Source organism: Pristiophorus japonicus, chromosome 5, assembly GCF_044704955.1.
Source record: "Pristiophorus japonicus isolate sPriJap1 chromosome 5, sPriJap1.hap1, whole genome shotgun sequence".
Classification (NCBI taxonomy): domain Eukaryota; kingdom Metazoa; phylum Chordata; class Chondrichthyes; family Pristiophoridae; genus Pristiophorus; species Pristiophorus japonicus.
Genome location: NC_091981.1, coordinates 165201882 through 165221825, shown reverse-complemented (window position 1 = coordinate 165221825; position 19944 = coordinate 165201882). Strand labels below are relative to the sequence as shown.

The 19944-nt window shown below is 49.6% G+C and overlaps 1 protein-coding gene across 1 annotated transcript in view; it reads left to right on the top strand.

Moving 5' to 3' along the window:
- The window catches only part of casd1 (CAS1 domain containing 1), a 200160-nt gene that overhangs the window by 207 nt on the left and 180009 nt on the right, over positions 1 to 19944 (top strand). Inside the window, exon 2 of the mRNA XM_070881075.1 lies at positions 6904 to 7083. Coding sequence (XP_070737176.1) covers positions 6951 to 7083 — 133 coding nt within the window. The 5' untranslated portion in view covers positions 6904 to 6950. The remainder of the gene's footprint in view (positions 1 to 6903; positions 7084 to 19944) is intronic.

Sequence of the window (19944 nt, the reverse complement as noted above, 5' to 3'; positions counted from 1 at the left end):
CCCTGTCTAATCTGTCTGACTGAGTGTGACCCAGACTCATCTTCCTGTCAGTGTACTTTACTTTATCTCTAATATCTGAGGGAGAGTCATGTCTGGCCTGTGAATTCCAGGCTGTCTCTTTTCTCTCCCTCTCTCTCTACCTGTGTGGCCAGCACCACACCTTTCCACTTTCTTACTGGTTCCTTCACATCTGTCTCTCCCCCTCTTTTGCTGAGTGCCAGCTTCCTCTAACCAGTCCTCTCCCTGAATGGTGAGGCTTCTTTTTGTGATTGAATATATACCCGCCTCCACTCTCTAGCACTCCCATTCCACTGGTAGCGTGGCCCTGCCTCCCCCCTATAGCACCCCACCCCACTGCGACAGTGTGGCCCCGCCTCCTCTCTCTCTAGCCCCTCCCAACTGCTGCAGCATGACCCCACCTCCTGTCTCTAGCCCTTCCCCACTACAGCAGTGTGCTGCCACCTTCTCTCTCTAACCCCTCCCCACTGCTGCAGTGTGGCTCCACCCCTCTTCTGCAGCATGGCCCCACCTCCTCTCTTTCTAGCCCCTCCACACTGCTGCAGCATGACCTCGCCTCCTCTATCTAGCCCCTCCCCTCTGCTGTAATGTAGCCTTGTCCTTCTGCACTGTAGTCCCGACTCCGTTCTCTCTAACCCGTCCTCTCGCTACAGTATGGCCGCGCCTCCTCGCTCCTCATCCGAAAACACAGGGTCAGTTTCCACATGTATGTTGACGATGTTATATATGTAAACCTATATATGTATATATGTATATGTATATACCTTGTATAGCCACCAGAGGGCTCATCCCCTGGAGTCCCAAGGGATTCCACAATCCCTTGGGAGCACGGGTACTTAAGGAGGCCTCACAGGCTGGAGAGGCACTTTGGAGACTTGCAATAAAAGACTAAGGTCACACTTTACTTTGAGCTCACAGTATCCAGTCAGACTCTTTATTCATACACAACAGATGACACAACCACTTCTCTCGACCCCTCCACAGTCTCTAGATTGTCAGACTGCATGTTCTGGATGAGCAGAAATCGTCTCCAATTAAATATTGGGAAGACTGAAGCCATTGTTTTTGGTCCCTGCCACAAACTCCATTCCCTAGCCACTGACTCCATCCCTCTCCTTAACTTCTGTCTGAGGCTGAACCACACTGTTCACAACTTTGGTGTCATATTTGACCCTGAACTGAGCTTCCAACCACATATCGGCGGCATAACTAAGACCACCTATTTCCACCTCCATAACATCACCCATCTCTGCTCTTGCCTCAGCTTATCTGCTGCTGAAACCCTCAGCCATGCCTTTGTTACCTCTAGTCTTGACTATTCCAACACACTCCTGGCTGGCCTCCCACATTCTACCCTGCGTAAACTAGAGGTCATCCAAAACTCGGCTGCCCGTGTCCTAACTTGCACCAAGTCTCGTTCACCCATCACCCCTGTGCTCACTGACCTAAATTGGCTCCCGGTTAAGCAATGCCTCGATTCCAAAATTCTCATCCTTGTTTTCAAATCCCTGCATGGCCTCGCCCCTCCCTATCTCTATAATCTCCTCCAGCCCCAGAATTCCCCCCAAGATATCGGCGCAGCTAAAATTCCCCCCTCTTGAGCATTCCTGATTACAATCGCGCAACCCCGAGCTCTGAAATTCCCTCCCTAAACCTCTCCACCTCTCTGCTCCATTAAAACGCTCCTTAAGACCTACCTCTTTGATCAAGCTTTTGGTCACCTAGCCTAATTTCTCCTTATGTGGCTCGGTGTCAAAATTTTTTGTCTTATACTAATCCTGTGAAGCGCTTTGGGTCATTTTACTACGTTAAAGGTCTTCTTCTTATCATCCTCGATACGAGGATGACTTGCTTCCACACCAAAAAGGGATGAGTTCACAGATGTTTCAATGAAGGACCTGATATTCCAGGTTCCGAACTATATACTGAAGCGTGGAAGATGCCTGTGCGTGGATTTTTTTTAACGTGTGGTGGCCGTTGCACACCAGCCACCACACGGGCCTGACAGAGCTAGGTCTTGTTCCAGTGGCAAGGAATAACCAAAACGACTGGAGACCAGCTCTGCTGTACAGACCTAGTACGCACACATATCGCAGTGTGGACTCACGCCTCTTCTGGGCCCTGAACTCACACCTCTTCTGGGCCCCGATCACATCGCTCTACAATCTCTCGCTGCTCCATCGCCCCGACTTCGCTGCTCCTCTGCTGTTTGCTGCCTCTCCTGCCCACGCTCCAATCAGCTTTTGGTTTTGGTGACATCCAATCCAGTCGCCCTTCTCCAAGTCGTAACCCTCCTGCACCAGCTTGCGCTGCTCCCTGAAGTGGCCTCCACACTGCTCCCGGGACGTCGCACTTTTATGGCCCCGACCTGTGGCTGGTGGTTTCTCGCAGGTTGGGGCCTCCACGCTGCTGTGATTAACAGCAGCAATAACAGCAGAATACAACCGCTGCAGTCAGTTGTGAACTTGCTAATCAATGCACAGAATTCACAAAGATAGCAAACAAGGAAGTGAGTAAGCTCTTAAATTATAACAGTTTCAAAATGATAGAAAGAGTAAACCAAAGATTGGGGCTTTCACATGGGGAAAAGGCAAACTTGAAATAAGGATGGACAAACTATTTTTATTTTTAAAAACGTTGCTTAGAAATTTTTATTTTTGTTAAATTGGACAAATTTCACACTGCACAAAATTAAAATGAGTTTTTCAGGCCCTTTAACCTTTCTTTAACAATCAATATGTGGTTAAAACCCAGACTCTCACCCCGAGGCTGCGGCCTACTGCTCAGGCCTGGGTTCTCCAGCCAGCTCCACATAGAAGGACAAGGGCAGACGCAATGCTGGGTTCTTTGGGGGATGGGACGACGTAAGGTTCCGTCCTCATACGGAAACAGTAGATCCTGTGCAAGTAATCACAGTGCCCTTAGTATCCTCTCGATCTATCTTGTTTCTTTACTTGTTCTATTACCACTCCCTTTTGCTCGCACCATCATCTCTTTTGTTGTTTAATCACTCTTGCCTTCTATTACAGGTCTTCCCTTTTGTTTTTTTCCTCACCTCCCCTCCCCGCCTGTGTACCTGCTCAAAACCCATTGCATCTCCAGCCTCCTCCAGGTCAAAGGTCAATGACTTGAAACGCCAACCCTCTTTCTCTCTCCACCACTGCTGCCCGACCCGCCGAGTATTTGCAGCATTTCCTGTTTTTTATTGCAGAAAAGTACAATTATTTATGACTTGTGTTCTTTTACCAGGGTGAAGTTTGAGGCATTTAGCTGCCTTTGCTTGCTATAAGTTATAGTGGTCAAGTTACATGGAACTTGGAGTTTCCATTCAGATTTACGCATTAAGAATCTGAAGTACACCATATATTAGTAGGTATAAATACAAGTTGTTGTTGTATGCTGCAAAGTGGCCCTGCATCCTCTCTAGCCCTCCCCTCTGCTTTAGTCTGGCTCCGCCTCTTCTCTCTATACGTGGCTTGAGCAGTGGTGCAGAAGGGAGGGATTCAAATTCCTGGGGCATTGGAACCGGTTCTGGGGGAGGTGGGACCAGTACAAACCGGACAGTCTGCACCTGGGCAGAACCGGAACCAATGTCCTAGGGGGAGTGTTTGCTAGTGCTGTTGGGGAGGAGTTAAATTAATATGACAGGGGGATGGGAATCTATGCAGGAGACAGAGGGAAATAAAATAGAGTCAGAAGCAAAAGATAGAAAGGAGAATAGTAAAAATGGAGGGTAGAGAAACCCAAGGCAAAAACCAAAAAGGGCCACATTACACCAAAATTTTAAAGGGGCAAAGTGTGTTAGAAAGACAAGCCTGAAGGCTCTGTGCCTCAATGCGAGGAGTATTCGGAATAAGGTGGACAAATTAACTGCGCAGATAGCAGTTAACGGGCATGATGTATTGGCATCACGGAGACATGGCTCCAGGGTGACCAAGGCTGGGAACTCAACATCCAAGGTATTCAGCATTTAGGAAGGATAAACAGAAAGGAAAAGGAGGCGGGGTGGCGTTGCTAGTTAAAGAGGAAATGAATGCAACAGTAAGGAGGGACATTAGCCTGGATGATGTGGAATCGGTATGGGTGGAGCTGCGGAATTCCAAAGCGCAGAAGACGCTAGTGGGAGTTGTGTACAGACCACCAAACAGTAGTAGTGAGGTTGGGGACAGCATCAAACAAAAAATAAGGGATGTGTGCAATAAAGGTACAGCAGTTATCATGGGTGACTTTAATCTACATATTGATTGGGCAAACCAAACTGGTAGCAATGCGGTGGAGGAGGATTTCCTGGAGTGTATTAGGGATGGTTTTCTAGACCAATATGTCGAGGAACCAACTAGAGAGCTGGCCATCCTAGACTGGGTGATGTGTAATGAGAAGGGACTAATTAGCAATCTTGTTGTGCAAGGCCCCTTGGGGAAGAGTGACCATAATATGGCAGAATTCTTTATTAAGATGGAGAGTGGCACAGTTAATTCAGAAACTAGGGTCCTGAACTTAAGGAAAGGTAACTTCGACGGTATGAGGCGTGAATTGGCTACAATAGACTGGCAAATGATACTTAAAGGGTTGACGGTGGATAAGCAATGGCAAACATTTAAAGATCACATGGATGAACTTCAACAATTGTACATCCCTGTCTGGAGTAAAAATAAAATGGGGAAGGTGGCTCAACCATGGCTAACAAGGGAAATTAAGGATAGTGTTAAAGCCAAGGAAGAGGCATATAATTTGGCTAGAAAAAGCAACAAACCTGAGACTGGGAGAAATTTAGAATTCAATAGAGGAAGACTAAGGGTTTAATTAAGAGGGGGAAAATAGATTACAAGAGGAAGCTTGCAGGGAACATAAAAGCTGACTGCAAAAGCTTCTATAAATATGTGAAGAGAAAAAGATTAGTGAAGACAAACGTAGTTCTCTTGCAGTCAGATTCAGGTGAATTTATAATGGGGAATAAAGAAATGGCAGACCAATTGAACAAATACTTTGGTTCTGTCTTCACAAAGGAAGACACAAATAACCTTCCAAATGTACTAGGGGACAGTAGGTCTAGTGAGAAGGATATCCTTATTAAGCGGGAAATTGTGTAAGGGAAATTGATGGGATTGAAGGCCGATAAAGCCCCGGGGCCTGATTGTTTGCATCCCAGAGTACTTAAGGAAGTGGCCCTAGAAATAGTGGATGCATTGGTGATCATTTACCAGCAGTCTATCGACTCTGGCTCAGTTCCTATAGACTGAAGGGTAGCTAATGTAACACCACTTTTTAAAAAAGGAGGGAGAGAAAACAGGTAATTATGGACTGGTTAACCTGACATCTGTAGTGGGGAAAATGTTGGAATCAATTAATAAGGATGAAATAGCAGCGCATTTGGAAAGCAGTGACAGGATCGGACCAAGTCAGCATGGATTTATGAAAGGGAAATCATGCTTGACGTTTCTTCTGGAATTTTTTGAGGATGTAACTAGCAGTGTGGACAAAGGAAAACCAGTGGATGTGGTCTATTTGAACTTTCAAAAGGCTTTTGACAAGGTCCCGCACAAGAGATTGGTGTGCAAAATCAAAGCACATGGTTTTGGGGGTAATGTACTGACGTGGATAGAGAACTGGTTGGCAGACAGGAAGCAGAGAGTCGGGATAAACGGATCCTTTTCAGAATGGCAGGCAGTGACTAGTGGAGTGCCGCAGGGCTCAGTGCTGGGACCCTAGCTCTTTACAATATACATTAACGATTTAGATGAAGGAATTGAGTGTAATATTTCCAAGTTTGTGGATGACACTAAACTGTGTGGCGGTGTGAGCTGTGAGGAGGACGCTAAGAGGCTACAGAGTGACTTGGACAGGTTAGGTGAGTGGGCAAATGCATGGCAGATGCAGTATAGTGTGGATAAATGTGAGGTTATCCATTTTGGGGGCAATAACACGAAGGCAGAATATTACCTGGATGGCGGCAGATTAAGAAAAGGGAGGTGCAACGAGACCTGGGTGTCATGGTTCATCAGTCACTGAAAGTGGGCATGCAGGTACAGCAGGCGGTGAAGTAGACAAATGTTATGTTGGTCTTCATAGCTAGGGGATTTGAGTATAGGAGCAGGGAGGTCTTACTGCAGTTGTACAGGGCCTTGGTGAGGCATCACCTGGAATATTGTGTACAGTTTTGGTCTCCTAATCTGAGGAAGGACGTTCTTGCTATTCAGGGAGTGCAGCGAAGGTTCACCAGACTGATTCTAGGGATGGCTCGACTGTCATATGAGGAGAGACTGGATCAACTGGGCCTTTATTCACTGGAGTTTAGAAGGATGAGAGGGGATCTCATAGAAACGTATAAGATTCTGACGGGACTGGACAGGTTAGATGCAGGAAGAATGTTCCCGATGTTGGGGAAGTCCAGAACCAGGGGACATAGTCTTAGGATAAGGGGTAGATCATTTAGGACTGAGATGAGGAGAAACGTCTTCACTCAGAGAGTTGTTAACCTATGGAATTCCCTGCTGCAGAGAGTTGTTGATGCCAGTTCATTGGATATATTCAAGAGGGAGTTAGATATGGCCCTTACGGCTAAGGGGATCAAGGGGTATTGAGAGAAAGCAGGAAAGGGGTACTGAGGGAATGATCAGCATGATCTTATTGAATGGCGGTTAAGGTTCGAAGGCCTGGCCTACTCCTCCGCCTATTTTCTTGTCTCTCTAGTCCGGCCCCACCCTGCAGCGTGCCCCACCTCCTCTCTCTAGCCCCTGCCCACCCAGCAGCGTGGCCCCGCCTCCTCTCGCTAGCCCCGCCCCGCCCGGCAGCGTGGCCCCGCCTCCTCTCTCGCCCCTCCCCACCCAGTAGCCTGGCCCCGCCTCCTGTCTCTTTGACCCCGCCTCGTTGTTACTCTTGGTGCAGGTACTCTCACAGATCGGTTCTCACTCGGTTGTCATGGAGGAGCGAAGATGGCGGCGCAGGCCTACGCGATGGGCAGACGGGAGATTAATCAACACTTCAACATCAGGAACGCCAAGCTGCTCGCCATCAGCTTCGTGCTCGTCTTAACCGCCGGCCACGGCATCCACAGGAGCTATGGAGGTAAAGCAATGAAAGGAGGCGGAGGGGAGTGGTCGGGGAGACGGGCTCAGCATCAGGGAGAAGCTAGGCCAGACCGCGTCTCAGGGTTGGAGCCGGGCCGGGAATGGAGCGGCGAGGAGAGCCGGGCGCGGGGGAACGGAGCGGCGAGGAGAGCCGGGCCGCGGGGGAACGGAGCGGCGAGGAGAGCCGGGCCGGGCGGGGGTTGGCGGGGGGAGCGGAGCGGCGAGGAGAGCCGGGCCGGGGGGAGCGGCGAGGAGAGCCGGGCCGGGGGAGGGGAGCGGAGCGGCGAGGAGAGCCGGGCCAGGGGGAGCGGCGAGGAGAGCCGGGTCGGGGGGAGGGGAGCGGAGTGGCGAGGAAAGCAGGGCCGGGCGGTGGTTTTGTTTCTGTTGAAGCCGGCGGTTGAGAGAGCCGAGCTGCGAGCAGTGAGGGGGGTTCGCGGGTCTCGGAACAGTGTCGGTGTTTGACCGCGGGGCCGGGCTGTAAGATGCCGGCCGTGTTTTGTGTGGCTACCGCCTTTGTGTTTCATTAACTGGAGATGAGGTGCTGCCTCCCCGAGCCTTTGTTTGGTGTTCAGAACAGAAAATGCAACGAGCGAGAATTACAGCCGCCAGCGTAACATCCAAGATAAACAGGGCCGCGAAGTCAGATTATCCCCTTCCAGTGTTTGTGCGCTGATCTTTTGTTTTTGGCAAAGCTATTTAATGTAAATTGGCCATTCGGCACATCGTATAGCTCTTGGGTACAATTGCGTCCACTGTAAAGGTGAAAGACCAAGGTCCATAGTTGAAAAATGTATAAAAGATGATTCAAATCAAGAAGTGCTGATTAAGAGACCTCCCAAACTTGGATTTAAAGGCATGAAGACCATGCGAGCAGGAAAAGACTGGTTCCACTCCAGCCTATCTTATTGTAGCCAGAGCATTTTTAGCAATAGCTTCTTTTGCCCCTATGCCAATAACCTATCAAGTCTCCCAAGGATCCACCTTTGCTCCCTTCTCTTCCTCATCTACAAGCTGACCATTAGCAACATCATTCACAGACATGGGGTCAGCTTTGACACTCAGCTGTATCTCCACCACCTCTACAACCTCTCCATTGTCTCTGTGCTTTCAGACTGCTTGTGCAACATCTATTCTTGGATAAGTTGTAACTTCTTGCAGCTAATAACTGGGAAAACTCGAGCCATCATCTTCACCATTTACCACAAACTGTTTCCTTGCCAGTGCCTATTCACCTGACCACTATCTTAGGATGAACCAGACTGTTCATCTATCGGCATATTATTCGCCCCAAGATGAGTTTTCAACCCCATTTCTTGGTGAAAATGGCCATAACAATAGCTAGCACAGTGCAGTTGACTGGTTTCTGCTGCTGTTGCATTTGGGATGATGATCTAATAAGACCTGGGACCATGAGACTTATTGAAGTTCCAAGATTATTTTATAAGGATAATTTTTGTGGTAGTGTTAGTCGTTCAATCTCCAGGTTTAGATTTACACAGACCATGGAGTAGTTGGACCTCATTGGAACCCCTTGATTGGACTTTCATTTTCTAACCATCTAGTATCCTCTCTCTAATGTGTAGTGAAGTCCTGTCAATCCACACTGCTGAATAACCTGATGATGCTACTCAGAAGTTATACTATATAACTTATTATTGCACTTGAATTGAATTTGCACTTTCTGTAGATATTTTTAATGTTCTGTGCATGAAGTGACCAATGTTATTGATTCCCACGGTTCAATGTTGTGTGTATGGCAAGAATGGTAAGTTGGTATGTTTGTGTGATAAGTATTCACTTCGGGCTCTGAAAATAAATATATTTACAGAGTACTTCATGATCATGTGTCCCTTTTGTGCTCTTACGGCACTTTTATACCAAGCTGTTTCTTTCAGGGTTCCCACAATGTGAATCTTGTGCAACCAGCTGTATGCCAAATGGAAAACTGACAACTTGCTCAGATTGGCTGCTGTGAAAACCCATTTTAAGCCACACAAGATCTGTGCTTTGGTAACCCAGTGGCAATAGCGCAATATAAATGTGCTTTTATGGTGCATTCTTCACTTCTATACAGGATGAACATAGGTTGTGCATCACTCCAACCAGTGATCTTAATCTAACCCAGTTCCTTTTTTCTCTTGGAAAAACAAACGTACTTATGTTAAGTTAATTCTGTAGGAAATGTTGCAGTTCTAAAATTCAGCAGTAAATTGGACCAAGGGAACACCCAGCTACTCTTTGGTGCCACAGAAACCTGTGCATCCACCAGAACAGGCAGACTTGGTTTAACATCTCATGCAAAAGGCAACACCTCCAACAGTGCAATACAACTACTGAGTTGTCAGCCTAGTGTGCTCAGATTCTGGAGTGGGGCTAAAACAACCTTCTTAAGAGAACATAAGAACATAAGAATTAGGAACAGGAGTAGGCCATCTAGCCCCTCTAGCCTGCTCCGCCATTCAACAAGATCTTGGCTAATCTGGCCGTGGACTCGGCTCCACTTACCCACCCGCTCCTCATAACCCTTAATTCCCTTATTGGTTAAAAATCTATCTATCTGTGATTTGAATACATTCAATGAGCTAGCCTCAACTGCTTCCTTGGGCAGAGAATTTCACAGATTCACAACCCTCTGGGAGAAGAAATTTCTTCTCAACTTGGTTTTAAATTGGCTTCCCCCGTATTTTGAGGCTGTGCCCCCGAGTTCTAGTCTCCCCGACCAGTGGAAACAACCTCTCTGCCTCTATCTTGTCTATCCCTTTCATTATTTTAAATGTTTCTACAAGATCTCCCCTCATCCTTTTGAACTCCAACGAGTAAAGACCCAGTCTACTCAATCTATCATCATAAGGTAACCCCCTCATCTCCGGAATCAGCCTAGTGAATCGTCTCTGTACCCCCTCCAAAGCCAGTATATCCTTCCTTAAGTAAGGTGACCAAAACTGCATGCACTACTCCAGGTGCGGCCTCACCAATACTCTGTACAGTTGCGGCAGGACCTCCCTGCTTTTGTACTCCATCCCTCTCGCAATGAAGGCCAACATTCCATTCGCCTTCCTGATTACCTGCTGCATCTGCAAACTAACTTTTTGGGATTCATGCACAAGGACCCCCAGGTCCCTCTGCACCGCAGCATGTTGTAATTTCTCCCCATTCAAATAATATTCCCTTTTACCTGTTTTTTTTCCCCAAGGTGGATGACCTCACATTTTCCGACATTGTATTCCATCTGCCAAACCTTAGCCCATTCGCTTAACCTATCTAAATCTCTTTGCAGCGCCTCTGTGTCCTCTACACAACCCGCTTTACCACTAATCTTTGTGTCATCTGCAAATTTTGTTACACTACACTCTGTCCCCTCTTCCAGGTCATCTATGTATATTGTAAACAGTCGTGGTCCCAACATCGATCCCTGTGGCACACTAACCACTGATTTCCAACCTGAAAAGGGCCCATTTATCCCAACTCTCTGCTTTCTGTTCGCCAGCCAATTCTCTATCCATGCTAATACATTTCCTCTGACTCCGCGTACCTTTATCTTCTGCAGTAACCTTTTGTGTGGCACCTTATCGAATGCCTTTTGGATATCCAAATACACCACATCCATCGGTACACCTCTATCCACCATGCTCGTTATATCCTCAAGAGCTGAGAGTTGACTTTTTTTATTCGTTCGTGGGATGTGGGCGGTGCTGGCGAGACCAACATTTATTGCCCATTCATCTGGTGAGCCGCCGCCTTGATTCACTGCAGTCTGTGGTGAAGATAATCCCACAGTGCTGTTACGGAACGAGTTCCAGAATTTTGACCCAGTGACGATGAAGCAACGGAGATATATTTCCAAGTCAGGATGTTGGGGAACTTGCAGGTGATGGTGTTGCCATGTGCCTGCTGCCCATGTCCTTCTAAGTGGTAGAGGTTGTGGGTTTGGGAGGTGCTGCATAAAAATCCTTGGCGAGTTGCTGCAGTGCATCTTGTAGATGGTACACACTGCAGCCACAGTGCACCGGCGGTGCAGGAAGTGAATGTTTAAGTGATGGATGGGGTGCCAGTCAAGCAGGCTGATTTGTGCTGGAGGGTGTCGAGCTTGTATTGGAGCTGCACTCATCCAGGCAAGTGGAGAGTATTCCATCACACTCCTGACTTGTGCTTTGTAGATGATGGAACGTCTTTGAGGAGTCAGGAGGTGAGACACTTGTCGCAGAATATCCAGCCTCTGACCTGCTCTTGTTGCCACAGTATTTATGTGGCTGATCCACATGGTGACCCCAGGACATTCATGGTGGGGGATTTGGTGATGGTAATGCCGTTGAATGTCAAGGAGCGATGGTTAGTCTCTCGCTTGTTGGCGATGGTTGTTGCCTGGCACTTGTGGCATGGATGTTACTTGCCACTTATCAGTCAAAGCCTGAATGTCATCCAGGTTTTGTTGCATGCGGGCAGGGACTGCTTCATTATCTGAGGAGTAGCGAATGGCGCTGAACACTGTGCAATCATCAGCGAACATCCCCACTTCTGACTTTGTGATGGGAAGGAAGGTCATTGATGAAACAGCTGAAGATGGTTGGGCCGAGGACACTGCCCTGAGGAGCTCCTGGAGTGATGTACTGGGGCTGTGATGATTGACCTCCAACCACCATAACCATCTTCCTTTTGTGCTTGGCATGACTCCAGCCAATGGAGCGTTTTCCCTTGATTCCGATTGACTTCAGTTTTACACGGGCTCCTTGATACCATTGAACTGTGTGGGGAGTGTTAGCACTGTGCATTTCTGAACTCGCGAATATTAACACTGTGTTGTCTGAACCGGGGGGGGGGGGGGGGGAAACCACTCGCACTGTACGTATTTGAATGACGGAGACCATTATGCTGTGCGTTGTCCAAACAGTAGGGGCTGTTAGCATTGCCTGCAGTGGCGTTATACATTGGTAACTATCTTTGCATTACACTAAACATCCTTAAGACAAAGGTCTTCTACCAGCCTGTCCCTGTCACACAGCACTGCCCCCCCCCCCCCCCCCGAGTCATCAAGATGCACTGCTCTGGACAACGTGGATCACTTCCCATATCTCGGAAGCCTGTTATCAACAAGGGCAGACATTGATGGCGAGATTCAACACTGCCTCCAGTGCAGCCTTTGGCCGCCTGAGGAAAAGGCTATCAAATCTGCCACCAAACTCATGGTTTACAGGGCTGTAGTGATACCTGCCCTCTTGTATGGCTCAGAGACGTGGATCATGTACAGTCGACACCTCAAATCGCTGGAGAAATACCACCAACGATGTCTCCGCAAGATCCTGCAAATCCGCCGGGAGGACAGACGCATCAATGTTGGCGTCCTCGACTAGGCCAGCATTGACCACACTCAACCAGCTCTGTTGGGCAGGCCACATTACTCGCATGCTTGACACAAGACTCCCAAAGCAAGTGCTTTATTCAGAACTCCTTCATGGCAAATGAGCCCCAGGTGGGCAGAGGAAACGTTTCAAGGACACCCTCAAAGCCTCCTTGATGAAATGCAACATCCCCACTGCCACCTGGAGTCCCTGGCCAAAGACCACCCCAAGTGGAGGAAATGCATCCGGGAGGGCGCTGAGCACCTTGAATCTCGTCGCCAAGAGCATGCAGAAAACAAGTGCAGGCAATGGAAGGAGCATGCAGCAAACCAGTCCCACCCACGCTTTCCTTCAACGACTATCTGTCCCACCTGTGACAGAGACTGTGGTTCTCTTATTGGATTGTTCAGTCATCCAAGAACTCATTTTTAAGAGTGGAAGCAAGTCTTCCTCGATTCCAAGGGACTGCCTCTGATGATGTCAAGGAGAGTTTGAAGGCAGAATTGCCTTTCTCCAGCTTGACTGCAATTGACTGGATTAAATTACACATTCTAGGCAGAATGCTGGGTTACTGGTGTCGAATTATACCTCCGCTTCCCTGCATTGTCTGTACACTAGAGGACATGGTGTTGCATTCTTTAAAATAATTATCTCCTGGAAGTACCCTGCTGAGAGATAGCAGTGCAAGTATAACATTTCCATTGTATCTGATGCAGATTTGAATACCTAACCAGGATTAATGCCCTGTGATGCTTTATGAACAAGGTTTTCGAGAAATGTTTGGTCAAATTAGAATTAGTGAAGACTCTTGGCCATAATAGAGTTGTACAATGAATGGAACAAACACGTTAAGTAGATGTATTCATGGCAAAGGTCGTTCTTGTGGGCTGGGGTGTTAGTTACAGCAATGAAGGATAAAGAAATAAAAACAAATTGCAAATGCTGAAAACATGAAATAATAAGACAGTGCTAGAAAATTCTATATGTGAAACATTTAATCTGTTTTGTGTGAAATATGCAAGTTTAGTTAATTAATCTGTTATTTCCAGTATCGCCTGTATTGTTTGGAGTGGAGTCCCCATAGGCAGAGTGATTGCTAGGATGCTATTCAATGTTCCCTCTTGGCTGTGTATGTGCGCGGACACGCAATAATTTGTAAGGCCCTGTGCAGGTCGCTCACAAGCTTTCGTATTAGAAATACCGCGCATGCGCAGAAATTTAAAGGGACCATGCATTGATAGAAACATAGAAAATAGGTGCAGGAGTAGGCCATTCGACCCTTCGAGGCTGCACCACCATTCACTATGATCATGGCTGATCATGCAACTTCAGTACCCCATTCCTGTTTTTTCTCCATACCCCTTGATCCCTTTAGCTGTATCTAACTCCCTTTTGACTATATCTAACAAACTGGCCTCAACAACTTTCTGCGGCAGAGAATTCCACAGGTTCACAATTCTCTGAGTGAAGAGGTTTCTCCTCATCTCGGTCCTAAATGGCTTACCCCTTATCCTTAGACAGTGACCCCTGATTCTGGACTTCCTCAAAATTGGGAACATTCTTCCTGCATCTAACCTGCCAATCCCATCAGAATTTTATATGTTTATATGAGATCCCCTCTCATTCTTCTAAATTCCAGTGAATATAAGCCTAGTCGATCCAGTCTTTCTTCATATGTCAGTCCTGCCATCCTGGGAATCAGTCTGGTGAATCTTCGCTACACTCCCTCAATAGAATGTCCCTCCTCAGATTAGGAGACCAAAACTGCACACAATACTCTCACCAAGGCCCTGTACAACTGCAGTAAGACCTCCCTGCTCCTATACTCAAAACCCCTCGCTTAGAAGGCCAGCAGGCCATTTGCTTTCTTTACTGCCTGCTGTACCTGCATGCCTACCTTTAATGACTGATGTACCATGACACCCAGGTCTCGTTGCACCTCCCCTTTTCCTAATCTGTCACCATTCAGATAATATTCTGCCTCCCTGTTTTTGCCACCAGTGGATAACCTCACACTTATCCACATTGGGCAAATGCATGGCAGATGCACTATATTCACCTAACCTGTCCAAGTCCCCCTGCAGTCTCCTAGCATCCTCCTTGCAGCTCACACTGCCACCCAGCTTAGTGTCATCTGCAAACTTGGAGATATTACATTCAATTCCTTCGTCTAAATCATTAATGTATATTGTAAATAGCTGGGGTCCCAGCACTGAACCTTGTGGCACCCCACTAGTCACTACTGAAAAGGATCCATTTATCCCAACTCTCTGCTTCCTGTCTGCCAACCAGCTCTCTATCCACGTAAATACATTACCCCCAAAACCACGTGGCTTAATTTTGCACACTAATCTCTTGTGTGGGACCTTGTCAAAAGCCTTTTGAAAGTCCAAATACACCACATCCACTGGTTCTCCCTTGTCCACTCTATTAGTTACATCCTCAAAAAACTTGAATATTTGTCAAGCATGATTTCCCTTTCATAAATCCATGCTGACTTGGACCGATCCTGTCACTGTTTTCCAAATGCGCTGCTATTACATCTTTAATAATTGATTCCAGCATTTTCTCCACCACCGGTGTCAGCCTAACTGGTCGATAATTCCCCATTTTCTCTCTCCTTCCTTTTTTGAGCTACTCTCCAATCCATAGGAACTGAATCAGAGTCCATGGAATGCTGGAAAATGACCACCAATGCAGCTACTATTTCTAGGGCCACTTCCTTAAGTACTCTGGGATGCAGACTATCAGGCCCTGGGGATTTATCGGCCTTCAGTCCCTTCAATTTCCCTAACACCATTTCCTGACTAATCAGGATTTCCCTCAGTTCCCCCTTCTCGCTGGACCCTCGGTCCCCTAGTATTTTCAGGAGGTTATTCGTGTCTTTCTTCGTAAATGCACCGCCATCGAAAGGCAACGTTAGTGAATTGAAGAGGATTTAATGTGATTGAAAGGCTACATTAGAGGGAGCAGCGTGCAGCGGCGCGGTCCCGGCCTGCAAGGCCATCAGAGGGAGCAGCATGCGGCGGCATACCACAGCAGGAGGGGTGAAGGAGCGGCAAGAGTTTGTCGAAGGAAGTGACTGGTGCCCAGGAGAGGCGAGGGCCCAGGGCAGCATGTTCCAGCCCACATTTATATATGTGCGAACTAGGTGTGTGCAGCAGAGGTGGTCTCCAGTCGTCTTGGTTAATCCTTGCCACTGGACCAAGACTTAGCTCTGTCAAGCCCGTGTGGTGGCTGGTGTATAACGGCTACCACATGTTAAAAAAAAATCCAAGCACAGGCATCTTCCACCCTCCTAAAATGTATGTAGTTCAGGATCTGGAATATTCGACCCTTCATTGAAACACCTGTGAACTCATTCCTTTTTGGCGTGGAAGCAAGTCATCCTCGCTTCGAGGGACTGCCTATGATGATGAGTGAAGACAGAACCAATTATTCAATTGGTCTGCCATTTCCTTGTTCCCCATTATGAATTCACCTGATTTTGACTGAAAAGGCCCGCTCACAGCAGAGCGCAGCCTACAGGGAACATTGACCTATTTATATGCTGCGGTTGCTGTAAACTACAGCCTGGCTGGCTTTTGGATGCATCTCATGGTTGGTCTGGGTAAACAAGTTTGTGGAGAAAAAGTGAAGAGATTATGCACTTATTGTATTTTTGAGATTTTGGGCAGTCAGTACAATTTCCAAGTTGTGGATAAGTTCTCCAAGAATTATTATAAGTAGGTTTCCTTGTTTTATTGTAGTGTTCTTAACTGATTAGTTGTGTGGTATGGGTCTGTTTGAGCTGCTTCAGTGGCTGAAATAGGGTATCCCGCTGCAACAACTTGGGACAACTTGCATTTAAACAGCGCCTTTAATGTAGTAAAACATCCCAAGGCACTTCACAGGAGCGTTATCATACAAAATTTGACACCGAGCCACGCAAGGAGGTATTAGAACAGAGGTAGGTTTAAGAAGTGTCTTAAAGAGGGAGAGATTGAGGGGGAATTCCAAAGCCGAGGGCCTAGGCAGCTGAAAGCATGGCTGCCAATGGTGGAGTGATTAAAGTTGGAAATGTGCAAGAGGTCAGAATTGGAGGAGCGCACAAATCTGAGGGTTGGAGGGCTTTGTGGAAGTTAAAGAAATGGGGAGGGGCGAGACCATGGAAGGATTTGAAAACAAGGATGAGAATTTTTAAAATGAGACGTTGCTGGTCCTAGAGCCAAAATAGTTCAGTGAGCACCAGGGACGATGAGTTTACCGGACTTGGTGCGAGCTAAGATATGGGCAGTAGAAGTTTGGATGAGCTCAAGTTTATGGAGGGTGAAAGATGGGAGGCTGGCCAAGAGAGCATTAGAATAGTTAAGCCTATTACGGAGGTGGAAGTAGGCGGTCTTGGTGCCGCAGATATGTGGTCAGAAGCTCATCTCGGGTCAAATATGACACCAGGGTTGCAAACGGTCTGGTTCAGGTTCAGAAAGTTGCCAGAGAGAGGGATGAAGTCGGTGACCATGGAATAGAGTTTGTGATGGAGACAGAAGACAATGGCTTTGGTCTTCACAATATTTAGTTGGACGAAATTTCTGCTGACCCAGTACCGGATGTTGGACAAGCAGTCTATCAACTTGGAGACAGTGGAGGGGTCTAGAGAGGTGGTGGTGAGGTAGAGCTGGGTGTGGGTGGCTTGCATGTGGAACCTGATGTCGTGTATTCGGATGATGTTGCCGAGGGGCTGTCGTGTAGCTGAGAAATAGGGGCCAAGGATAGCTCCATGAGGGATTGATACTTAAAAACACATCATGGACTTGTCGTAGCTCTAATCTGATAATGCTAGTTAGTTAGGGCCCAAGTTTCGAGCCGCGCCTAGAATGGCGCAGTCCCAACCTGGACGCCCGTTTTTCGCGCCACAAAGTGCGCCTAAAAAAAACTTCCAGATTCTCCAGCTTCCGACAGGTCGTTTGCAGCCAGGCGCAGCGCAGCAGGAGCTATAGGGGGCGGAGCCAGGTCCCTGCGCTGAAAACAGTGCCGGGACCTCTGCACATGCGCGCTGCAGTGGGCACGCATGTTCAGTAGCTCCAGGCGCCCAAAACTGTGTGGGAGGGGCTGAAGCACGCACACCCTAGCCCTGGCCCAATGGCCTCACTGGGGCTGCGTGAATAAGGCTGCCTCCCATGCCCAGCTCCTGCTTCCTCCCGAACCGACTCGACTCCTGCTTCCCGCCCCCCCCCCCCCCCCGCCTCCGGACCGGACCCGACACCGACCCGACACCCACTTTCCGCCCCCCCCAGCCCCCGACCCCGACCCGACTCCCGTTTCCCCCTGCACCCGGACCCGACACCCGCTTCCCCCCCGCCCTCGGACTGGACCCGACCTGACCTCCCTCCCCCCGACCTGACCTCCCTCTCCCTCCCTCCCCCCAACCGAACCGAACCGACCTCCCTCCCACCACCCCCCCGACCCGATCCAACGCCACCGACCTGTAAATCTGGTGCTGGGGACGGACCCTGCCCGAAGTCTCGGGCCTGGCCCGTTCAGCCTCCCCCGCATCTCCATCTCCTTTCACCCCCCCATCTCCATCTCCATCTCCTTTCCCCCACCCATCTCCATCTCCATCTCCTTTCCCCCACCCATCTCCATCTCCATCTCCTTTCCCCCACCCATCTCCATCTCCATCTCCTTTCCCCCCCCATCTCCATCTCCTTTCCCCCCCCATCTCCATCTCCTTTCCCCCCCCATCTCCATCTCCTTTCCCCCCCCATCTCCATCTCCTTTCCCCCCCCATCTCCATCTCCTTTCCCCCCCCATCTCCATCTCCTTTCCCCCCCCATCTCCATCTCCTTTCCCCCCCCATCTCCATCTCCTTTCCCCCCCCATCTCCATCTCCTTTCCCCCCCCATCTCCATCTCCTTTCCCCCCCCATCTCCATCTCCTTTCCCCCCCCATCTCCATCTCCTTTCCCCCCCCATCTCCATCTCCTTTCCCCCCCCATCTCCATCTCCTTTCCCCCCCCATCTCCATCTCCTTTCCCCCCCCATCTCCATCTCCTTTCCCCCCCCATCTCCATCTCCTTTTCCCCCCCCATCTCCATCTCCTTTCCCCCCCCCATCTCCATCTCCTTTTCCCCCCCCATCTCCATCTCCTTTTCCCCCCCCATCTCCATCTCCTTTTCCCCCCCCCATCTCCATCTCCTTTCCCCCCCCATCTCCATCTCCTTTCCCCCCCCCATCTCCATCTCCTTTCCCCCCCCATCTCCATCTCCTTTCCCCCCCCCATCTCCATCTCCTTTCCCCCCCCATCTCCATCTCCTTTCCCCCCCCCATCTCCATCTCCTTTTCCCCCCCCATCTCCATCTCCTTTTCCCCCCCCATCTCCATCTCCTTTTCCCCCCCCATCTCCATCTCCTTTTCCCCCCCCATCTCCATCTCCTTTTCCCCCCCCATCTCCATCTCCTTTCCCCCCCCCATCTCCATCTCCTTTTCCCCCCCCATCTCCATCTCCTTTCCCCCCCCCATCTCCATCTCCTTTTCCCCCCCCATCTCCATCTCCTTTTCCCCCCCCCATCTCCATCTCCTTTTCCCCCCCCCATCTCCATCTCCTTTTCCCCCCCCCCATCTCCATCTCCTTTTCCCCCCCCCCATCTCCATCTCCTTTTCCCCCCCCCATCTCCATCTCCTTTCCCCCCCCCCATCTCCATCTCCTTTCCCCCCCCCCCATCTCCATCTCCTTCCCCCCCCCCCATCTCCATCTCCTTTCCCCCCCCCCCATCTCCATCTCCTTTCCCCCCCCCCATCTCCATCTCCTTTCCCCCCCCCCCATCTCCATCTCCTTTCCCCCCCCCCCATCTCCATCTCCTTTCCCCCCCCCCCATCTCCATCTCCTTTCCCCCCCCCCCCATCTCCATCTCCTTTCCCCCCCCCCCATCTCCATCTCCTTCCCCCCCCCCCCCATCTCCATCTCCTTCCCCCCCCCCCATCTCCATCTCCTTCCCCCCCCCCATCTCCATCTCCTTTCCCCCCCCCCCATCTCCATCTCCTTTCCCCCCCCCCCATCTCCATCTCCTTTCCCCCCCCCATCTCCATCTCCTTTCCCCCCCCCATCTCCATCTCCTTTCCCCCCCCCCATCTCCATCTCCTTTCCCCCCCCCCCATCTCCATCTCCTTTCCCCCCCCATCTCCATCTCCTTTCTCCCCCCCCCCCCCATCTCCATCTTCTTTTCCCCCACCCCCCCATCTCCATCTTCTTTCCCCCCCCCCCCCATCTCCATCTTCTTTCTCCCCCCCCCCCATCTCCATCTTCTTTCTCCCCCCCCCCCATCTCCATCTCCTTTCTTCCCCCCCCCCCCATCTCCATCTCCTTTCTTCTCCCCCCCCCCCCCATCTCCATATCCTTTCCCCCCCCCCATCTCCATCTCCTTCCCCCCCCCCCCATCTCCATCTCCTTTCCCCCCCCCCCCCATCTCCATCTCCTTTCCGCCCCTCCATCTCCATCCCCATCCCCCTGCTCCCCCCCTCGCTGTCAGAAACACAGACACTGACAGA